At 37.5% G+C, this 16,874-nt stretch overlaps 1 protein-coding gene across 5 annotated transcripts in view; it reads left to right on the top strand.

Moving 5' to 3' along the window:
• Ppn (proteoglycan-like sulfated glycoprotein papilin) overlaps positions 1-16,874 on the top strand; it is a 103,130-nt gene that overhangs the window by 67,782 nt on the left and 18,474 nt on the right. For all 5 annotated transcript variants that reach the window (XM_029318554.2, XM_029318553.2, XM_029318558.2 and 2 more), the window contains exons 3-16: positions 2,875-3,062; positions 5,573-5,633; positions 12,056-12,138; positions 12,691-12,841; positions 13,007-13,130; positions 13,343-13,423; positions 13,544-13,716; positions 13,811-13,946; positions 14,335-14,678; positions 14,907-15,086; positions 15,252-15,425; positions 15,587-15,769; positions 16,031-16,172; positions 16,763-16,863. In XM_029318554.2, coding sequence (XP_029174387.2) covers positions 2,875-3,062; positions 5,573-5,633; positions 12,056-12,138; positions 12,691-12,841; positions 13,007-13,130; positions 13,343-13,423; positions 13,544-13,716; positions 13,811-13,946; positions 14,335-14,678; positions 14,907-15,086; positions 15,252-15,425; positions 15,587-15,769; positions 16,031-16,172; positions 16,763-16,863 — 2,121 coding nt within the window. The remainder of the gene's footprint in view (positions 1-2,874; positions 3,063-5,572; positions 5,634-12,055; positions 12,139-12,690; positions 12,842-13,006; positions 13,131-13,342; positions 13,424-13,543; positions 13,717-13,810; positions 13,947-14,334; positions 14,679-14,906; positions 15,087-15,251; positions 15,426-15,586; positions 15,770-16,030; positions 16,173-16,762; positions 16,864-16,874) is intronic.

Genomic DNA, 16,874 nt, shown 5'->3' with positions numbered 1-16,874 from the left:
GACAACTTTTTAATCGAATGGAGCTGCGCACCAACTCGTGCGCTTTCTTGCGCTTATATATACTCACATTTTCTCGTACGTGCAAACTCGGCGGCCACGATAAGTTGCAGATGCTCGTTGGAGAAGCCGCAAAGAAGAAAGTCACCTCCCTGTGCGCTCGAACATACTTTTACTACGCGGAAATGACGCGCCCATCTGTGCGCGACAATCTCCCACGCTTAGTAAAAATATCCACTGCAGCTGTCATAACCGGGACTATAAATGACTGTATGAAGGATGCATCTAAATTGCATAATCCTTCTGTGAGTAGGGTGATGCAAGTGACACACAAGTTTCATGAAGATTATTTGAAATTTAAAATATATTATGCGCATACATTTTTGATATACGTATATATAAATTAAAGATCTGTTTTTTTATACTATATATAATCAAAAAACATGGTAAAGTTAAGAATAAATCAAACGATCAAAGTAAGAAAGTTTTGCAATAGTAAAAATGTTGAGAATTGCAATGTAAATTCTTAATGCTACATCATTTCTGCGATAAAAAGGAATAAAAATTGTTATCAATTATTCTTACGTCATAATGTTAAATTAAAAAGCTAATGAAATAATTAAAAAGTTAAAATAAAGAAAAAAATTATTTATGCTATAAATAATGTATCTCTTTAGAAAATACATAGCGCATGTAAATATGTATATATGTATAGATTTAATCGAGGAAAATATTTCACCAATGTCTGAGTTGAAGAAGAGAACAGATTAAATCTGCGTAATTTTCTTTGAGATCCGATGTTCGAGTGGTAATAAGCTTCTCTCTCTTTCTCATGAAGTACACTTATTTATGTATATACTTAACGCTAATTTTGCTTTGATGTGCAGTGATGTTTGCAGTAATCAGCATTACAATTTAGATGTCAACTTTAGAATTTAAAAATTGTATTTAATAAAATTCAATATAAATACTAGGCAGTAGTGGAAATTAGCAAAAAAAATGGCGCTAATAAATCTTTATTGCCACGACTAAATTTGTATGCATAATTTTTTTGGCAGGTATTTAAAAAGCACGAAGGTTCACTGTAATTGCCACAAATAGCTGCGGTCGCTATGATTCACTGCGTCATGTAACTACTTAGCCGGATAAATTGTACACAGAGTATAATTGCCAGGAATGCGCAATAAATCTGTCTTTCATTAAATGGCGCGTAATTATATTTTACCCGGCTCTTTGTTCGTTCTTTTGTCATTAATTATTCAAATACAAAGTACTCTTTAACCCGCGGGATAAAGTATAAAACGATTTCGACTCTTTACTGCCTGTATTTCGAAATGAAATGGCTTTATGGCAAATAATTCACGCAAATAATCGCAAACTCCAGGGTAAAGACAGCGTAAACGCTTGTTGTATATCAGTTTAAAAATCATCGCTCTCTTTAATTATAGAAATAACTGTTATTATACCTCCTGTACACAAATACATCGTTTCTTCCCCTCCAAAAGAAAATTTCTAAATTAATGAATAAGAGGCCATAAATGTAATCAATTTTTTTTGCAAATTTATTTAAAAAGAAATGCGTGCTCTCTATAATAATTATTTAAAAGGTATCTTGATTTATGTATAATAATCTGAAATTTTAAAATTCCTTGAGAAAACAATTCTACGTGTATACCCATAAATTTTACGAATCGGCCATCAGAGACCAATAACCGAATACAAGACACGCTTGCGGCGATTGTGTTCGAGAGAGCGCGTTCGATCGAGAAACGATCATTTAGCGAAAGAGTCGTTAAACGAGAAATCGTAACTCTGACAAGCGGGTGCTCGAATGCGTTGCGGGGTAGCTGATAATTTTATTGGAAATCGCGCATGTGCGCTTTACAACCGGCGAATGCAAACTGCTTTGGACACTCGCCAAAAGGATCTGGCCATTGAAATGTTATATGGCCACTTACTTCTTCTGGAGCAAAAGTCCCCCGTACGTTTGTGACCGTAAACTTCGTCCAAAAAAATTGATTTTAAAGCGCGACGGTTTATATTCCAAGCACATCTTTATTTGTCGTGATTTATAACTAATTTTGATTATAACATATTATAATATTAACACACATGAGTAATGGTGAATACAGTTTATTATCGCGTCTTGTATATTCCTGGCTGCGCTTATTAAGAGAATTTTTGTGGCCTTCCTGTCAAGAGAGACAATTTGATGCTAATATACCATGACAACGATGACATCGTAAAAATCGTCCATGGTTTCCTCGACTTGTCGCGCGTGTAAACAAAATTCCATACAGGTTGCACACATTACTCAACAAAATTATTGATATCTTTTTTTTTTAATAACGACTAGTCTAAAGAAAAAAATTGATGAATAAGATTCTACAAATATTAATTTCAAAAATGTGTTTCGTTTTTCATAATCAAGAACTCAAATATTATTATAATAATAATAAAGATTAATTAAAAAGAAAAAATGATGAACAATCATACGAGAGAAAAATGAAGCGGCTATCTGTGGATAAAAATATCGGATTAAGGAAGATGCTTTTTTCAAATAAATAAATCGTCTTTTTTACGCGATACACGTACGTGAGTCGTTCTCAGCTTGAGGGATTAAGATTAAAGTAAACCCCATGCGGCGCGCTATTGTTACCCACGCTTGAAGCTCACCTGTACGTCTCCGCAGGTGAACGAGGGGGCACTTAGCGCGAAATGTTTCTCCTCGCATGTCCACGTTCTCACGGCAGGTCGGGATCTTTTTCGCGACCCCAGCCACGACCCCGAGATACCTCCGGGCTCTCTTCGGAGCGGCGCGGATGCAACGAGAGTGTAATAAATTTATCTCTCCCCCCGTCTTTCTTTGTGTTGCAGCATCATATAAAATTAAGACACGGGAGGCATCGTCGGCAACACGGCGGCAGTTATCTGCCCGGCAACTTTGTGCCGGACACGGACGAGCCCGAGAGAGGTAACTGGGGACCATGGTCGACGCCAAGCTCCTGTTCGCGCTCCTGCGGCGGCGGAGTCGCCCATCAGACGAGACAGTGTCTTGACATAGAGTGAGTTACCATACTTCATTGTGCTCTTACCGCCTTATCCTAGCTAACGTTTAAAACACCCCGTCGCGATATTTTGAGAGGAATATCGAACGAGACACTGGGATGGACTTCTCGGCACGTCAATGTGATAGGAAAAACGTCTCAATATCTCTCTCGTGGAATTCACCGGAGAAAATGGAAACGACAACGTTGAATCTCTCATGAGAGAGGTTGCTAATTTTTTGAAAGATTCCTTTCATATTTTTCGACGCGAGAGGAATTTTCCGCGTATTATTTCATTACGCCGCTGAGAAATTACGAATAAATGTAAATATTCTTTTATAATTCTCAGACTACACGTATATTTGCGTAGATGTATAGAAAGAATCGTTGTCCGTATACCACCACACTAAGTAATTACGCGAATTCATAAATGATGTGCGGAAATATACCCTCCGCTTTTAAAGTTTCTTCTTCGTTGAATTCGCCTTAGAAAGAAGTCATTCTATCTCGTTGAGTTTCTTGCTATCCTTGGAACTCCTCGCTACAATGGTATGCTCAATTGAATTGAGATTGGATTAAAAGCGGACACAAGCTTGCAAAGAATTTAATCAAGTCTCAATCTACACCGGATACCCCAGATGTACCTAGCGTGTTTCAGAAAACCACTTATCGAGGCAATAATAAATGTTGCATTTTATTCAATACTAAATATTTCAATATTTTTATCAAAAAAATATTTGCACGAAAAAATGCAACAAAGTGTTTCAATAAACGTGCTAAATATTATTTAAATAAACATTCCTTCGAAATTTTATTTTTAAGAACCATTTTCGGCGAAAAAAATTACGATTATGAAAAGAACGTATGCGCGAAATACGCGAAAAAGCGTGGAGCAAATTTTGTCCTCGCAAGCGAGCGCAACGTACGTCGGCCGCGACTAAATTTGGGATAAATCAACGAAACTTTTCTCCCAGCGCGCGCCCAGCAACGTAACGAATCCGCCGTAAATCCCTCTTATCTCTCGAAACTAAGGGAAGATTAATCGTAGGCACTTACACGTCTCCCGGCGTCACGCTATCTCCGAGAAATTCTCACGATTTCCCATCGCGAAGACGCAATTAAAGTTGGGGGTTTTAACGCGCCGCGGTTACGGAGAGCGAGAAGAGAGGATCGGGAGAATGAGTGACCGACATCAATGATCGACATTGTGCGACTGGGCCGGGTACAGCATTAATGATACGGCGCGGATCTTAGAAAGCGAGATAATCGTAAACGTAATGCGCGCATCTCATCGAATAAATCTCGTCAGGGATCAACGAAACGTATATAACATATATCGACCGCCGCGATTTCATCAGCAAGGAAAACGCATCATTTTCGCGAAATCGTGACACACGATGTGATCTTCGTATCTATAATTGATTAGAAATCGCGCTTAATCACGGAGAAATCGTTGGAGAAGACGTATAATTTATATACCGTCTTCTTCGAATATCTTACTTCGAGTTAGAAAAAAAGATTTAATTTGGAAGAAGCGCTCTCTCACACGTGGATTCGTAATCTTGTAAGAAATGTAACACGTGTGATCATATAAATTCGTTAATAAAACATTACGTGTAACGCTCTAAGACGTAAGTACGTAAATCTCCGAATTTTTCTCTCGCTCTCTCTCTCTCCCTCTCTCCCTAAAAATTTTATCAAGTAGGAGAAGGGTGCTTACCTTAGAGGGATGAATTTTTAAACGTCGGACCGTCGTGCGAAATAAGTAAGCAGCACTTACCAGGATTCTGCGGTGTAATTTATTGAAGGGGTAATTTTAATCTTGTTCTCAGCAAATTTTTCACACTCACGTAGAATTTTATTAGCCCTCATTGATTCGTTTTCCATGTTTTCTTATATAGATTTTACAATTCACACATCTCTTAACTGATATTGAAAAGAATCTACCCGCGCGTTTTAACTATTCGTCGCAAAAGAAAATACATTGAAGCCAGTTTTACATGGATCTAGTAAATAATTTATTGTCAAGGTTCACTTTTAATCGCACGAATTTGAAAAAAAAACGGTAATAAACGCACAATCAAAATTCGAGGTAGAGGAAATTATAATGAGAAATGGTTATATATAGTATCGGTATATCGTCCCTTTTGTCAGACGTTGCGCATGAATTTCATCCTCCGGGTACAGTACTCTAGTTGCATGTCAAATGCATTCGATTGTGCCTGTCCTTTATTCTAGTAATGATATCGGTTCTAACAGCTATACGATAGTTGCGAATATTAAGCGATTATATTCGAACGCTATTATATGTATAAGGAGATTAGGAGATAAACTTGTCATCAAGTTTAATCAATTATTAAGTAAAAGTGTAATTGCAAATAAAGAGAAAGAGAGAGAGTCTTTATTTTTACAATATTATTTCTCGAAATAAAATAATAAATAAAGAACAAATTCGTATAATATAGCAATAATTTATTTGTTGTTTGCCATGAGAGAAAATGACATTTCTATTCTGTGTGATGTTACAGTGACAGCGGTCATGACAGGTGTACCGGTGCCTCCAGGAGATTCTTCTCGTGCAACATTCAGGTGAGTACGCGAAACAAAAGCTCTTAATCCTCCTCACCCTAACAACCTGAAATCGTCTCAATGATTGTCCGCATCCGCAGATGCGGATGCGGATGCGGGCGATCACGTCGTCTCCCGCGACGTGATAATATCGGCCGGAGATCGCAAAAAGACTCCGTCGTGGGAATGCCGCGGGCTACGTGAGTCGCGTACAATCTGGAACTTGATTAATTGCCGTGTAACAGAGAGTGATTTATGCGATGTGCTTTAATAGATCGAGCGGCTTGACAGTCTATCAAGGAGACCTCGGGCCACGGACGCGTGACGCGCGGTTCAATTATTCGCGTCTGCGAGCAAACTGAAATCAATGAGGGAGAATCGAAGTCTGCAATCTTGTTGTCTTTTCTCCTTTCCTTCTTTCGCGCCCGCCCACGATTCTTACGCGCGTCGACTATATATCGAAGAAAGTGAGTCGTTAAAATACGAGACGAGATCCGTCTGTCTCGATCCGGAAAATTGCGATTCCCTCACTCGTTGAACTCGACGAATGATTGATTCATTCAGTTATGTCATATCTCCACGACGGAACGCCTGCCACTAATTTTTGAGATATAGCTCGACGAATATGGCACGTCAATTTTTAATGATTTGATTTATGTCGTAAATCAATCCGATCCTTTCTTCCTAGCCAATCGTAATGTCGTGGATCTCTGAAGTTTAAACGTGCAATTATTCAAACTTGAGTCAAACTATTATATAAAAAATTGAAAACAAATTTAATTGTTAAATAATATATATATTATTAATAAAATACTTAACCATATTTTTTTGCTACAAAATTTAATATTATTAATCATCGTTAAATTGTACAGAAGAAAAGGATACTTATTTATTCTCTGTATATATTTACGACGGAAATGAAAATGCTTCCTTGCCATTTATATGTAATATAGACACCACACATTTTTATATCTATATCGGCAGACTGCTGACATTTCGGCGATGTTCAACAAATCACTTTGCATTGTTGGGCCATTTATCGCTTTAAAAGTCTGTCCTCCCAAATGGGAGACGAACGCATGTATATCGTCTCGCGTTTTTACGACTCTCAGATGGGCTTCTCCTGCTTTTAACTTTCACGACGTACAAACCGAGCACACCCTCGAGTATCTTCGGCGAGGATTTAGTAGAGTCAGACTTAAGGAACGATCTTTTACTACCACTATACTATAAACTTTTAATCCCCCTCTTGTTCGCATTTTCAAAGGGAATCTACGCGTTTTTTGAAAAAAAAAAACGTTTGACACGCACGTTATCGCCGTCAGAAAAGTTTATCAAAATTTGACAACTCAGTTTTAAAAAAAAAGAAGGAAAAAAATAATGAGAACTCACTAAAGGAAGCGAGATTTACGTATGTATGTATTTTTAAAACGTGCGTTCGCTTCATCGTCGTGCTAGCACACGACAGAGAGATGGGTTCCTCTGAACTTTCGCCTAAATCGGGATCGGCCGTTTGTCAAAGACTCGTTTATGCGCTTTCGTAGAATTATAGGACACTCTCGCGCTCGTGCAAGTCGCGTTACCATTTTCCTCTTTGTCGGTCATACATATAAGCGGATCCGCGCGTATAACGAGTATACGTACTGAGGATAAGAAGGAACACAGAAAGCGGATTCGCGAATGTAACCCGCAGAATTTTTCTCTGTCTTTTCCGCGTTTGTTCGTGCTTCCTCTTTCTCTCTCTCTTCTCTCTCTCTCTCTCTCTCTCTCTCTCTCTCTCTCTCGGGAATAATAATTGGACGGGAAACATTGTAGGTATTTAAAAGCTCTATTTCAACCGAATATAACGGCGGGATTTTGCAGTGACTCACTATATAGCCCAGTGACCCTATAAACTCGACCTGCACAATATCTGCACTTTAGCAGGTTTTCCTCTCGGCAGCCAAGTTGATACCGTGAGTGCTCGTGACTTGTTCGGTAAAAGCTCGGGGAGTGGAGAGGTGCGTTATACGGTAACGATAGCGGACCATTAAGCAAACGTTTACTCTTTATCGCTACGTAGATTGTGCTTTTACTTCGCGCCATGACGAGTAATGCAACTAACGAATTTAGAGACACACTTTGAAACATTTACGGCGAAACCGCAATTCCTTTAGCGTAAAATGACTTTGCTGATCTGTCTCGTTTTTAAAACAATACGTACAATTCAAAACAGTTCTTTATGTGTCAACAATTAGACAGCGTATATAAATGTTGAGAATACAAGCATCTCTAATTCAAAATTGTTTATGAGCAATTATTCGAATGTGTCTGTAAAAAAGCATTATTATTAGATCAATTTTTCAATTGAATTTGTTCGAACGATTTGTTTGCGCAAACGGTGATCAATTTCATCTTTTGTTGACGAAAAAGCGTTTTGTCGATTATCAGAATTTTCTCACAATTTACCAGAAAATAATAACCTTTTATTTTGAAAGTAAAAATTAAAGGTTTTTTTATAATAATCAAGGTGATTATTATATGTTATAATCTTAACAATAAATAATTAATATTTTTAATTTAAAAATTAAACGCATAAAAGACAACAAAAATGCGATATCACAAAATTCGCAGATTTTAGAAAATTTACGATGACATTTCGGCGATGTTTTCGCTCTTGCAGAGAAATATAGGAAAATTATGATTAATTAACCGCAATTAGAGAATCTGATGGCGTTCCGCCTTTCCTTTGCGAATTTTTTGCCGTCAACCCGTCAGACCATTTAATCGCGCGCAGAAAACGAGAGAGAGAGAAAAATTATTTCGACAAAAATTATTCATGGGATATCCATCGAGAGATACAATTGTTATGTAATGCGCGCTATTGTTATGTAATTCTGGGAGAAATCTAAGAAAATGTTGCGTAAATTCTCTGAAACTGACATGACAAGAATTTATCTCATCATATTTACATCTGATAAATTGTCGTTTCAAAATTTGATGAAATATGAATGTTATATGAAAATTATTTAAAGTGTCTTGAAATATTAAATTAACGTTTATACATATACATTATTTTTTGGTAAGTACTTATTATAATTTTTTTAATGTAAAAGTTAAATAATTTTTTAATTGTTTATACAATTTAGGATTTAATTGATGTTTCTTCATAACATCTTGTCGCATCATCTTTCATCTTTGTTGTATCAATCACTTTAACTCTGCCGCAAAAAGACAGCTGTAATTATTCGACAATGACACAACGATGACGGAAACGAATATTAACGCGACTGATTTCAATACACTATTACGATCAGCAGACAATGAAGCTGCATCCAAGCACGTGGTGCATCAGCGGTTCTCTGATGGACCGCAGGAGATTTATGAACGGAAGCCCATTATGCATAACATTGACTTGCGAGGCATTAACTTCGTTAGAGCCGAGTGCTAACTGAAACGAATAGCAAGATATACCGCTATATGTGTAGTGACTGCCATTGGCCTCTATTTCCTGGAACGGCAAGTAGTTGCATCTTGTTTTACGATATAGGTCACTCGAAATTGTTCACCCGTGTGTATATATATACGTAAAATGAAATGCGTGAAAGAAAATAAATTAAAGTAAATTTGCGGCTTAGAGTGACGTGTAAACTTGGAAAGTAGAAATATTAACCAGAGGGAGAAATTCTGCAGACGCGACGTAAAAACGGCCGGACATTTCAAAAATTAAGCTTAATCAAGAATTTTTTGTAATCAAGAGTCCATCCTATGTATATATATTTAAAAAGCTGCTGCTTTTAATTCGCAAGCAATTTTTCACAGTCTGAAATACTCGTGACTCTCTAAGAATGCTGACGATGCCAACAAAGAATTTGATTTTATCTATAATATAAACGTGGGTGGCCGTGATGTTGATTTAATATAGCGAACCTTTTGTACTTAATTCGAGCCGAATGTTGCCACAAAGTATGACATCTGGTATTATTTTACACGCAAATACAATGGACACATATTGAATTTTTTAAAACAATGATGATTGTTTTAGTTTGGGATTTTTCATTAATTAATGCAATAATTTATATATTTATTAAATGCCCTTAGCATAGAATATATTATCAACATAATGAAAAAAATATATCATAATATAACGTTTTGTCGTATGCTAAAAGAACACAAAACTATAGAAAATATTAAAAATTTATATTAACTACAGAAATTATTGGAAAAGAAAACGTTATGTGTGTATCAAATTTTCTTATAAAATAATTATTCTTGTTGAAATAATTTTTAATAAGAGATATACAATTTATAAAACAATGAAAAATTCGTTATTGATTTTCTTCGGAAATATGCGGTAAATGGAACGTTGATATCACTCGCCTGCCAGCATTTCGATAATTTGTTTCTCGTGTACTTTTTTCTTGTCCATTTGCGGTTCCGCCCTTACTGTCTCTTCTCCTGGATAAATCATCCTCTTCAAAAGAGATCGTATAGTCGCAACGAAATGATGATATATGACGCCTGAGCTTCCAGAGCCAGTAGAGAGACAATTTATCAGTTTAATAACAATTAAATGTCTTATATAATCTGCGAATATTATTAGTAATCACGTTTAAATCCCGGCGTAAATAATGGGAAGATTTCCCGAGAGCTCACGAATAGCCTGCAGACAGAGCTGTGCACTAGAGTAGATGGATAATTAACTGCCCCATTATCCTTCCATGTTAAATTAAAGGCAAAGATTTCGACGTGCATATTGCAATGTAGGTCACTTTTTACGTATAAACATTTTCTCTTATTATTAATGTCATATTCTCTCTTTAAAGCAAAGAAAAAGAAAACAAATTATTCTTCGCGAAGAATGTTGTCGATATGATGATGCGATCCCGTGGAGGGTCAGGACATAATCTACTATTCCCTGTAGAGAGAGAACGCTCTCTTAAGAGCAATAGATTTAAATAATCCCGCACATGGTTTCGAAATACACACTAAGGTCAATCGCTCGACTGCGCAATGCGGCCCCTAAATAATCCCTTATAAATTTTACGGCTGCGAGATCGGCAACATTCGTCATCTGTGACATCATTTTCGGGTCGCCTGGAACCCGAGCCTGGAGCTTTTTCCCGAACATGGCTCGTCGTTCTCTTCCTACCTACCTATTCCGACTACCGTGTTGCCTTGCCACCCTTGTCCCAGCGCGTTTTATTCCGTCCGCAAGAAATCTCCCGCCATAAATCCTACGCCGTATCCTCGTGCGTGGTGCCGGTCTCGCCGGGATATCTTTTCTTCGTTTTTGCTCGGGTTCCACTCGATTTATCGACATTACCTGCCCCGCGGGTCTATCCTCCGCGGAGCGCCCATCTGTGGACCATCTCGTTTTTGCGAACCTGTTCACGAAAATAGCACGGTAGCACGCGCTCGTTGATTTCATGAAAGTTTACCCGAAACGAGAGTGAATTTTCTGGATCTGATGTGTCATCTAATAGCATTCAATTTGTCAAGAGGCTAATAAGTCAGATAGCTAGCTAGCTTACGTACGATGTAAATGTATAAGTCAAGAATAATTCGAACGTTTTATAAATGTCAAGATCGTGACGGTAAAAAAGATAAAATTATGAAACTAGATTTTTGAATTAAATTTATTACATCTGATAAAATCTTAATTTCTGCAACTTTTTATTTGTACAATTTCGAGAAGGCGAGATATCTGACGAGATTAGTGTCGATGAGGCAGATTAACTTAATGAAGCTAGTTAGAAGGAATAGGAACATTACACCGACCCTTTGACATGGAGCCTTGTGTCTGTGAGCGACGCCTTCTTGCGGTTCCATTTCACGTCATGACGAGACATTTTTCTCAACGACGTTTAGACGCGTGTAGCTTTCAAACGAAAGCTTGTCATCTCTACCACGGAGATTTATTTTGAGTTTGAAGTCGGCAAAACGAGGGCGAAAAAGCGCAGTCAAACGTGACGGAAAAAGTTTGCACGACTCATTTTTGCAATGACTTAAAATTTTTAAAGCGCGCGTGACTGTTTCTTTTTTATTTTACAGAAATTTAAATTTTCAGAAAAATAATTATAATATACTTCACGCAATTTTATTTTATTTTTGTCGGATATTTTATTTTGTTATTCCTTGCAAAAATGCAATCTTTATTCTTTTCTATTCCTCAAATCGCTGCGTTGACGATATTCACTGTAACGTAAAAGCGCAACAAAAATGTGATTCAAATCAAAAGATCGTAAAAAATTCAAATGTTGTTGCTTGAATGTTCTATTTCAAAAGAAACGACAAATTCTCTATAAATCGATTTGTCATTTTGGAAATTAAATTAGGATCGCTACACGCACGCATTTTGAAATTTTGTAATTTATTGTTTGCTACCTGCAGATTATATTAAAGAGAACTCGATAATCTCGTGTGTACATAATATAAAAAATTCAGAATTATGCTTATTTCAGGAGTGTCCCGGCGAGCCGACGGATTTCCGAGCGGAGCAATGCGCGGAATTCAACAATGTACCCTTCGAAGGAACGTATTACGAGTGAGTATCATCATATCTCGGCATTATGATTATCAATGCCCACTCGACTGGAAACTCCGTCGCAATTCCGTGAAACAAGATTACCGTTGCATCATGACGTTATGATTTACGACGGCGCTATATGGTGGGACGGTGATGAAATTCTTTGTAGCCTTTGACATTATGTAATGATGGTCCTTTCGCTCTATAATCCGCGGCCGCTTGAATCGTCTTTTAATGGAAGACATCATATTTATGGGTACTCTTTCTCCTTCAATCGCAGTTAGAAAGGGACTCGAGAGGTTCCGAAGGAACGAGCTACGAGAATGATATTGACGATCGTACAAATATCGTAATTTACATCCGACATAGAACGATGACCCTTCTATTCGCCACAATTATATATGTTTTTGTCAGTACATCATCGCTCGCTTTGAATACAAAATAAAATCGTATAATAAAAGGTAAAAGAAAATTCCGTGTCGATAAATAAGCCAGTGAGGAATCATTAGACGAGTGTCATTGACTCTTTGAAATGATGCAACTATGCATAAATTTTTTTATTTTCCGCAGTTGGATTCCGTACACCGGAAGTCCCAATAAGTGTGAACTAAATTGCATGCCGCGTGGCGAACGATTCTTCTACAGGCACAAAGTTGCCGTCGTCGACGGTACTCCTTGCGAATCCGAAAAGAATGACGTTTGCGTCAAGGGTAAATGCATGGTGAGTGCGATATATTTCATAGATCGAAGTCGTGATTGTAATTCCACATAATAATTTTAATGAGGTAATTTTGACTTTGGACTTTTGTGTTAAACGAAATGAAAGAGAAAGCGAATAGAGTGTGATACGATAGAATTTCATGATAAATCTTTTTTGGCACGTCAGCACGTCGGATGCGATATGATGCTGGGCAGCGATGCCATGGAAGACGCATGCAGAGAATGCGGCGGCGATGGCTCAGATTGCAATACCGTTACCGGTTTGTTCGACACAGATGATCTCCAAGTGGGTGAGTTATTTCGAGTTGATTAATAATTATTGCATGAGCAAATTTCGTCCGTAATCATCCTTTGGCGAGTAATTTCCCAGATTATTTCTGTGCAATCGATATCTATTTTATTCAAGAGATGCGATAATTTTATCGCTATTCCGAATATAATCGTTTATGACTCTCTATTGTGGCTCTGCACTAATAATAGAGAATTACCGCGCGTCTTTCAGGTTATATCGATATTCTGCTCATCCCCAAGGGAGCGACGAATATCGTTATAAAGGAAATCCAGCCATCGAATAATTATCTCGGTGAGTAAACTGAACGGAAAAAATAAATAAATCGACGTAAGAAATAATTATGCAAATTATATTGAGCTTGGTATCGATAATCGTTTATTTCGAATAATTTTAAAAACTTGTCTCGATCAGCCATACGAAACACAACGGGACACTACTATCTGAACGGAAATTGGAGGATAGACTTTCCTCGTAGCTTGCGCTTCTCGGGCACGAACTTTCATTACGCCAGAGATCCTCAAGGATTTGCTGCTCCCGATACCATCACGGCCTTGGGACCGACGAATGAACCGATTTATGTTGTGGTCGGTATACATATTGATCGATCTTTTTTTATCAATGAAACGCTCAAAGCATATAAAGAGTACGCTTAACCGAAAAGCATTATTCCCTTTGCAGCTGCTCTACCAAGATCGCAACGTAGGTGTGCATTACGAGTACAGCATCCCGAAGAAATTCTCGTCGCGCACAGATCCGGACAGTTACACCTGGGTAACCGATCAATTCTCCAGTTGCAGCGCCAGTTGCGGCGGAGGTATTACAAGATTATCACTTTAGTATGATTAAACCATAGATTCTCAAGTTTATTATATTTTTTCGCCGCAGCGAGCAACGCGTGTTCTACCTGTTGCATGCAAATATTTAGGAGAGAAACGTGGATTTAATTAAAGAATGTAATACGCGCTAATTTATACTGGCGGTAAAAAAGAAAATATTTCAGCGGTTTGTCAGTGAGTCACGTTTACTTTAATTTGAATATAGGCACAGTATTGAAATATTTATATATGAAATAATTACACGATATTACTGATTAATTTTAACTTTAGTTAATTGAATAGAGATGGATCGTCTACGATTTATAAAGAATTAATTTTCCTCCGGTACTGAAATGTCATACGGGAACAAATTATTTATTTTTTAAGGCTATCAATCAAGACGGGTGGCCTGCGTGCGAAGACGCGACAATCAACCGGTGGATGAGAGTCTGTGCGATCCGCAACTGGAACCATCCGACACGCAAGGCTGCAGCGAGGAACCCTGTCCGCCCATGTGGGTGGAGGGTCCGTGGTCCACGTGCACGAAACATTGCGGTGAAGGAGGCGAGCAAACGCGAGAGATTAAATGCGAACAGGTCATCTCGGGTGGGATAGCCAGCGTGGTGGATGATTCCCAGTGTCTGGAAAAGGTGGGACCGAAGGGGCCCGTTAAGCAGGAATGCAACAAGGACGTGGATTGCCCGCAGTGGCACGAGGGACCCTGGAAACCCGTGAGTTATCGCGTTGCCACCCACGGTGATACGCTGAATTATAGTTGCCGCCCCTTTCTCTCACATTAACGTGCGCTATTTAACTCTAATTGATTTCTGTCTCTAAAAAGTATTGCAGCGTTAATTTCATATATAATGTCTTAAAAATGTGCACCTGTATTTTATTATATATTTTATATTTTCAATCTCGTAAAATATAAAATGTGAGAATTTTTTTTTTTCTTCTAGTGCGATCATATATGCGGGCCCGGTAAGCAAACAAGAGCAGTCACGTGCTACAGAAAAGTGGACGGCAAGATCCAAGTGCTGGAAGATGAAGCGTGTGAAACGGAAGTGCTTGAACGTGAGAAAGCTTGCGAGTTGAGACCTTGTGCCGGTCTCGATTGGATCACCTCGGAATGGAGCGGAGTGAGTTCTGTTAAAAATCAACAAACTTTTTGTATAAAAAATTAAAAAATATTCAAAACTATCTAAATTAAATACATCTAAATATCCAAATACATTTAAATAAAATAATCGATTTTGCTTCTATCGAATGAACAGATATATAATTTGAGAATCTCTTCTTGATAGTGCACAGAGAAATGCGATCTTACCAAAGAGACTAGAACCGCTCATTGCGCTACCCAAAACGGCACAGTTTACTCAGATGACTTGTGCGACGCAGACAAGAAGCCAGAACTGGAAAGAGAATGCGAGAAAGCCAAAGAGTGCGACTTCCAATGGTTTACCTCACAATGGAGCAAAGTAAATGCGAAAGAATATTTTTATATTCTTCATTATATTTTGAAATATATTTTTATTTTTGAATTTAAAAAAGTTGAAAATAATTTTAGTTGCATTTTTTAAATTAACAAATTTATCTCAAATTTTAATTAATCGAATAATTGCTATTAACATTTTCGCAGTGCTCGGCAGAATGCGGTTCCGGCGTTCAAACGCGTAAAGTATTTTGCGGCACTTTCAAAGATGATGTGGTGACAAAAGTATCGGACGATAACTGTGATCCCGAAGAGAAATTCGAAGACAGCAAGAATTGCACTGCAAAGGAACCGTGCAAGGGTGAATGGTTTGCAGGACCTTGGAGCGAGGTTCGTTTTATTATGATTAACTAACACACATGCATATATAACATATCTCTTTTCTTATATGATGAATTGATTGATATTGCTCCTTTTACGTGTCTTGATTTTCTTAAAGTTCTTGTATCTTGATTGCTCTCAACAACCTTTCTATAAAGTTTAAAATTAGTTTGCATATAACTCGTCTGTAATCGGTTTGTTAGACTTGTTAACGTGATCTTCTCAAAGTGTAATCAACGATATCGTCAATCACGTCGCAACGTGTTGCAGTGCTCGAAGCCATGTGGCGGCGGCGACATGACCCGTAAAGTGATTTGCATGAAGGATAACAAAACGGTGTCTGTGAGCCAGTGTGACGCCGACACCATCATGTTCTCCACCGAAGAATGCAACGATCAACCTTGCGAAGAAGGTAAATTTAACAATTTAGTGTTCATACTTAAAGTATTTTAACGTTTAAGAAGAACGTGTGCAAAAGACATTATTTTTGGACGAAAAATAATAGGACTTGAAATAATAATAGAGCTTGAAAAAAATGTTTAATTAATATACTAACTTTAGAAACTGTTATTCAATAATTATTATTTTTAAATTTTTCAAACACAAAAACAAATTTATTTACTTAATTTTATTTTATATGTGTAAAATCTGATTTTTATATTAACGAAATAGAATAGATATTGACATTTACTTCGTTATAATGCAGAATACATTTATACCGCGAGCATAAAATATTGAGCATACTTAGAACAGCAGGCGTGAAAATAACGAGGTTCGCGGTATTAAACTCAAATGTCTTAGCACTTACTATATTCTAAAGGACAACGAAACCACCCACCGTGAATATAACGTCTCCCTCCCAGCGCAGAAAATTAAGCTTCTGACGCGCTATTGAGACTCACTCAATAACGAACACGTATAATTCGTTGATATTACAACATTTTTTTATATTTTCAAATTTATATAACTTTGTTATGTTTTTCTGGACATACAAATTTTTAGGCATGACATCAACCGAAGAACCAGGTGAGAAACTAACGGATGAAGAAGAATGCGAGGAAGAGGAAGAGACGGATGCTGTTGAACATGGTCTCCCTGAAGGGGTAAGTGAAAC

Source organism: Nylanderia fulva, unplaced genomic scaffold (assembly GCF_048542155.1).
Source record: "Nylanderia fulva isolate GAGA-0341 unplaced genomic scaffold, ASM4854215v1 Scaffold2, whole genome shotgun sequence".
NCBI lineage: Eukaryota > Metazoa > Arthropoda > Insecta > Hymenoptera > Formicidae > Nylanderia > Nylanderia fulva.
The sequence above is the reverse complement of the archived record's forward strand: the minus strand, read 5'-3'. Positions and strand labels throughout refer to the sequence as shown.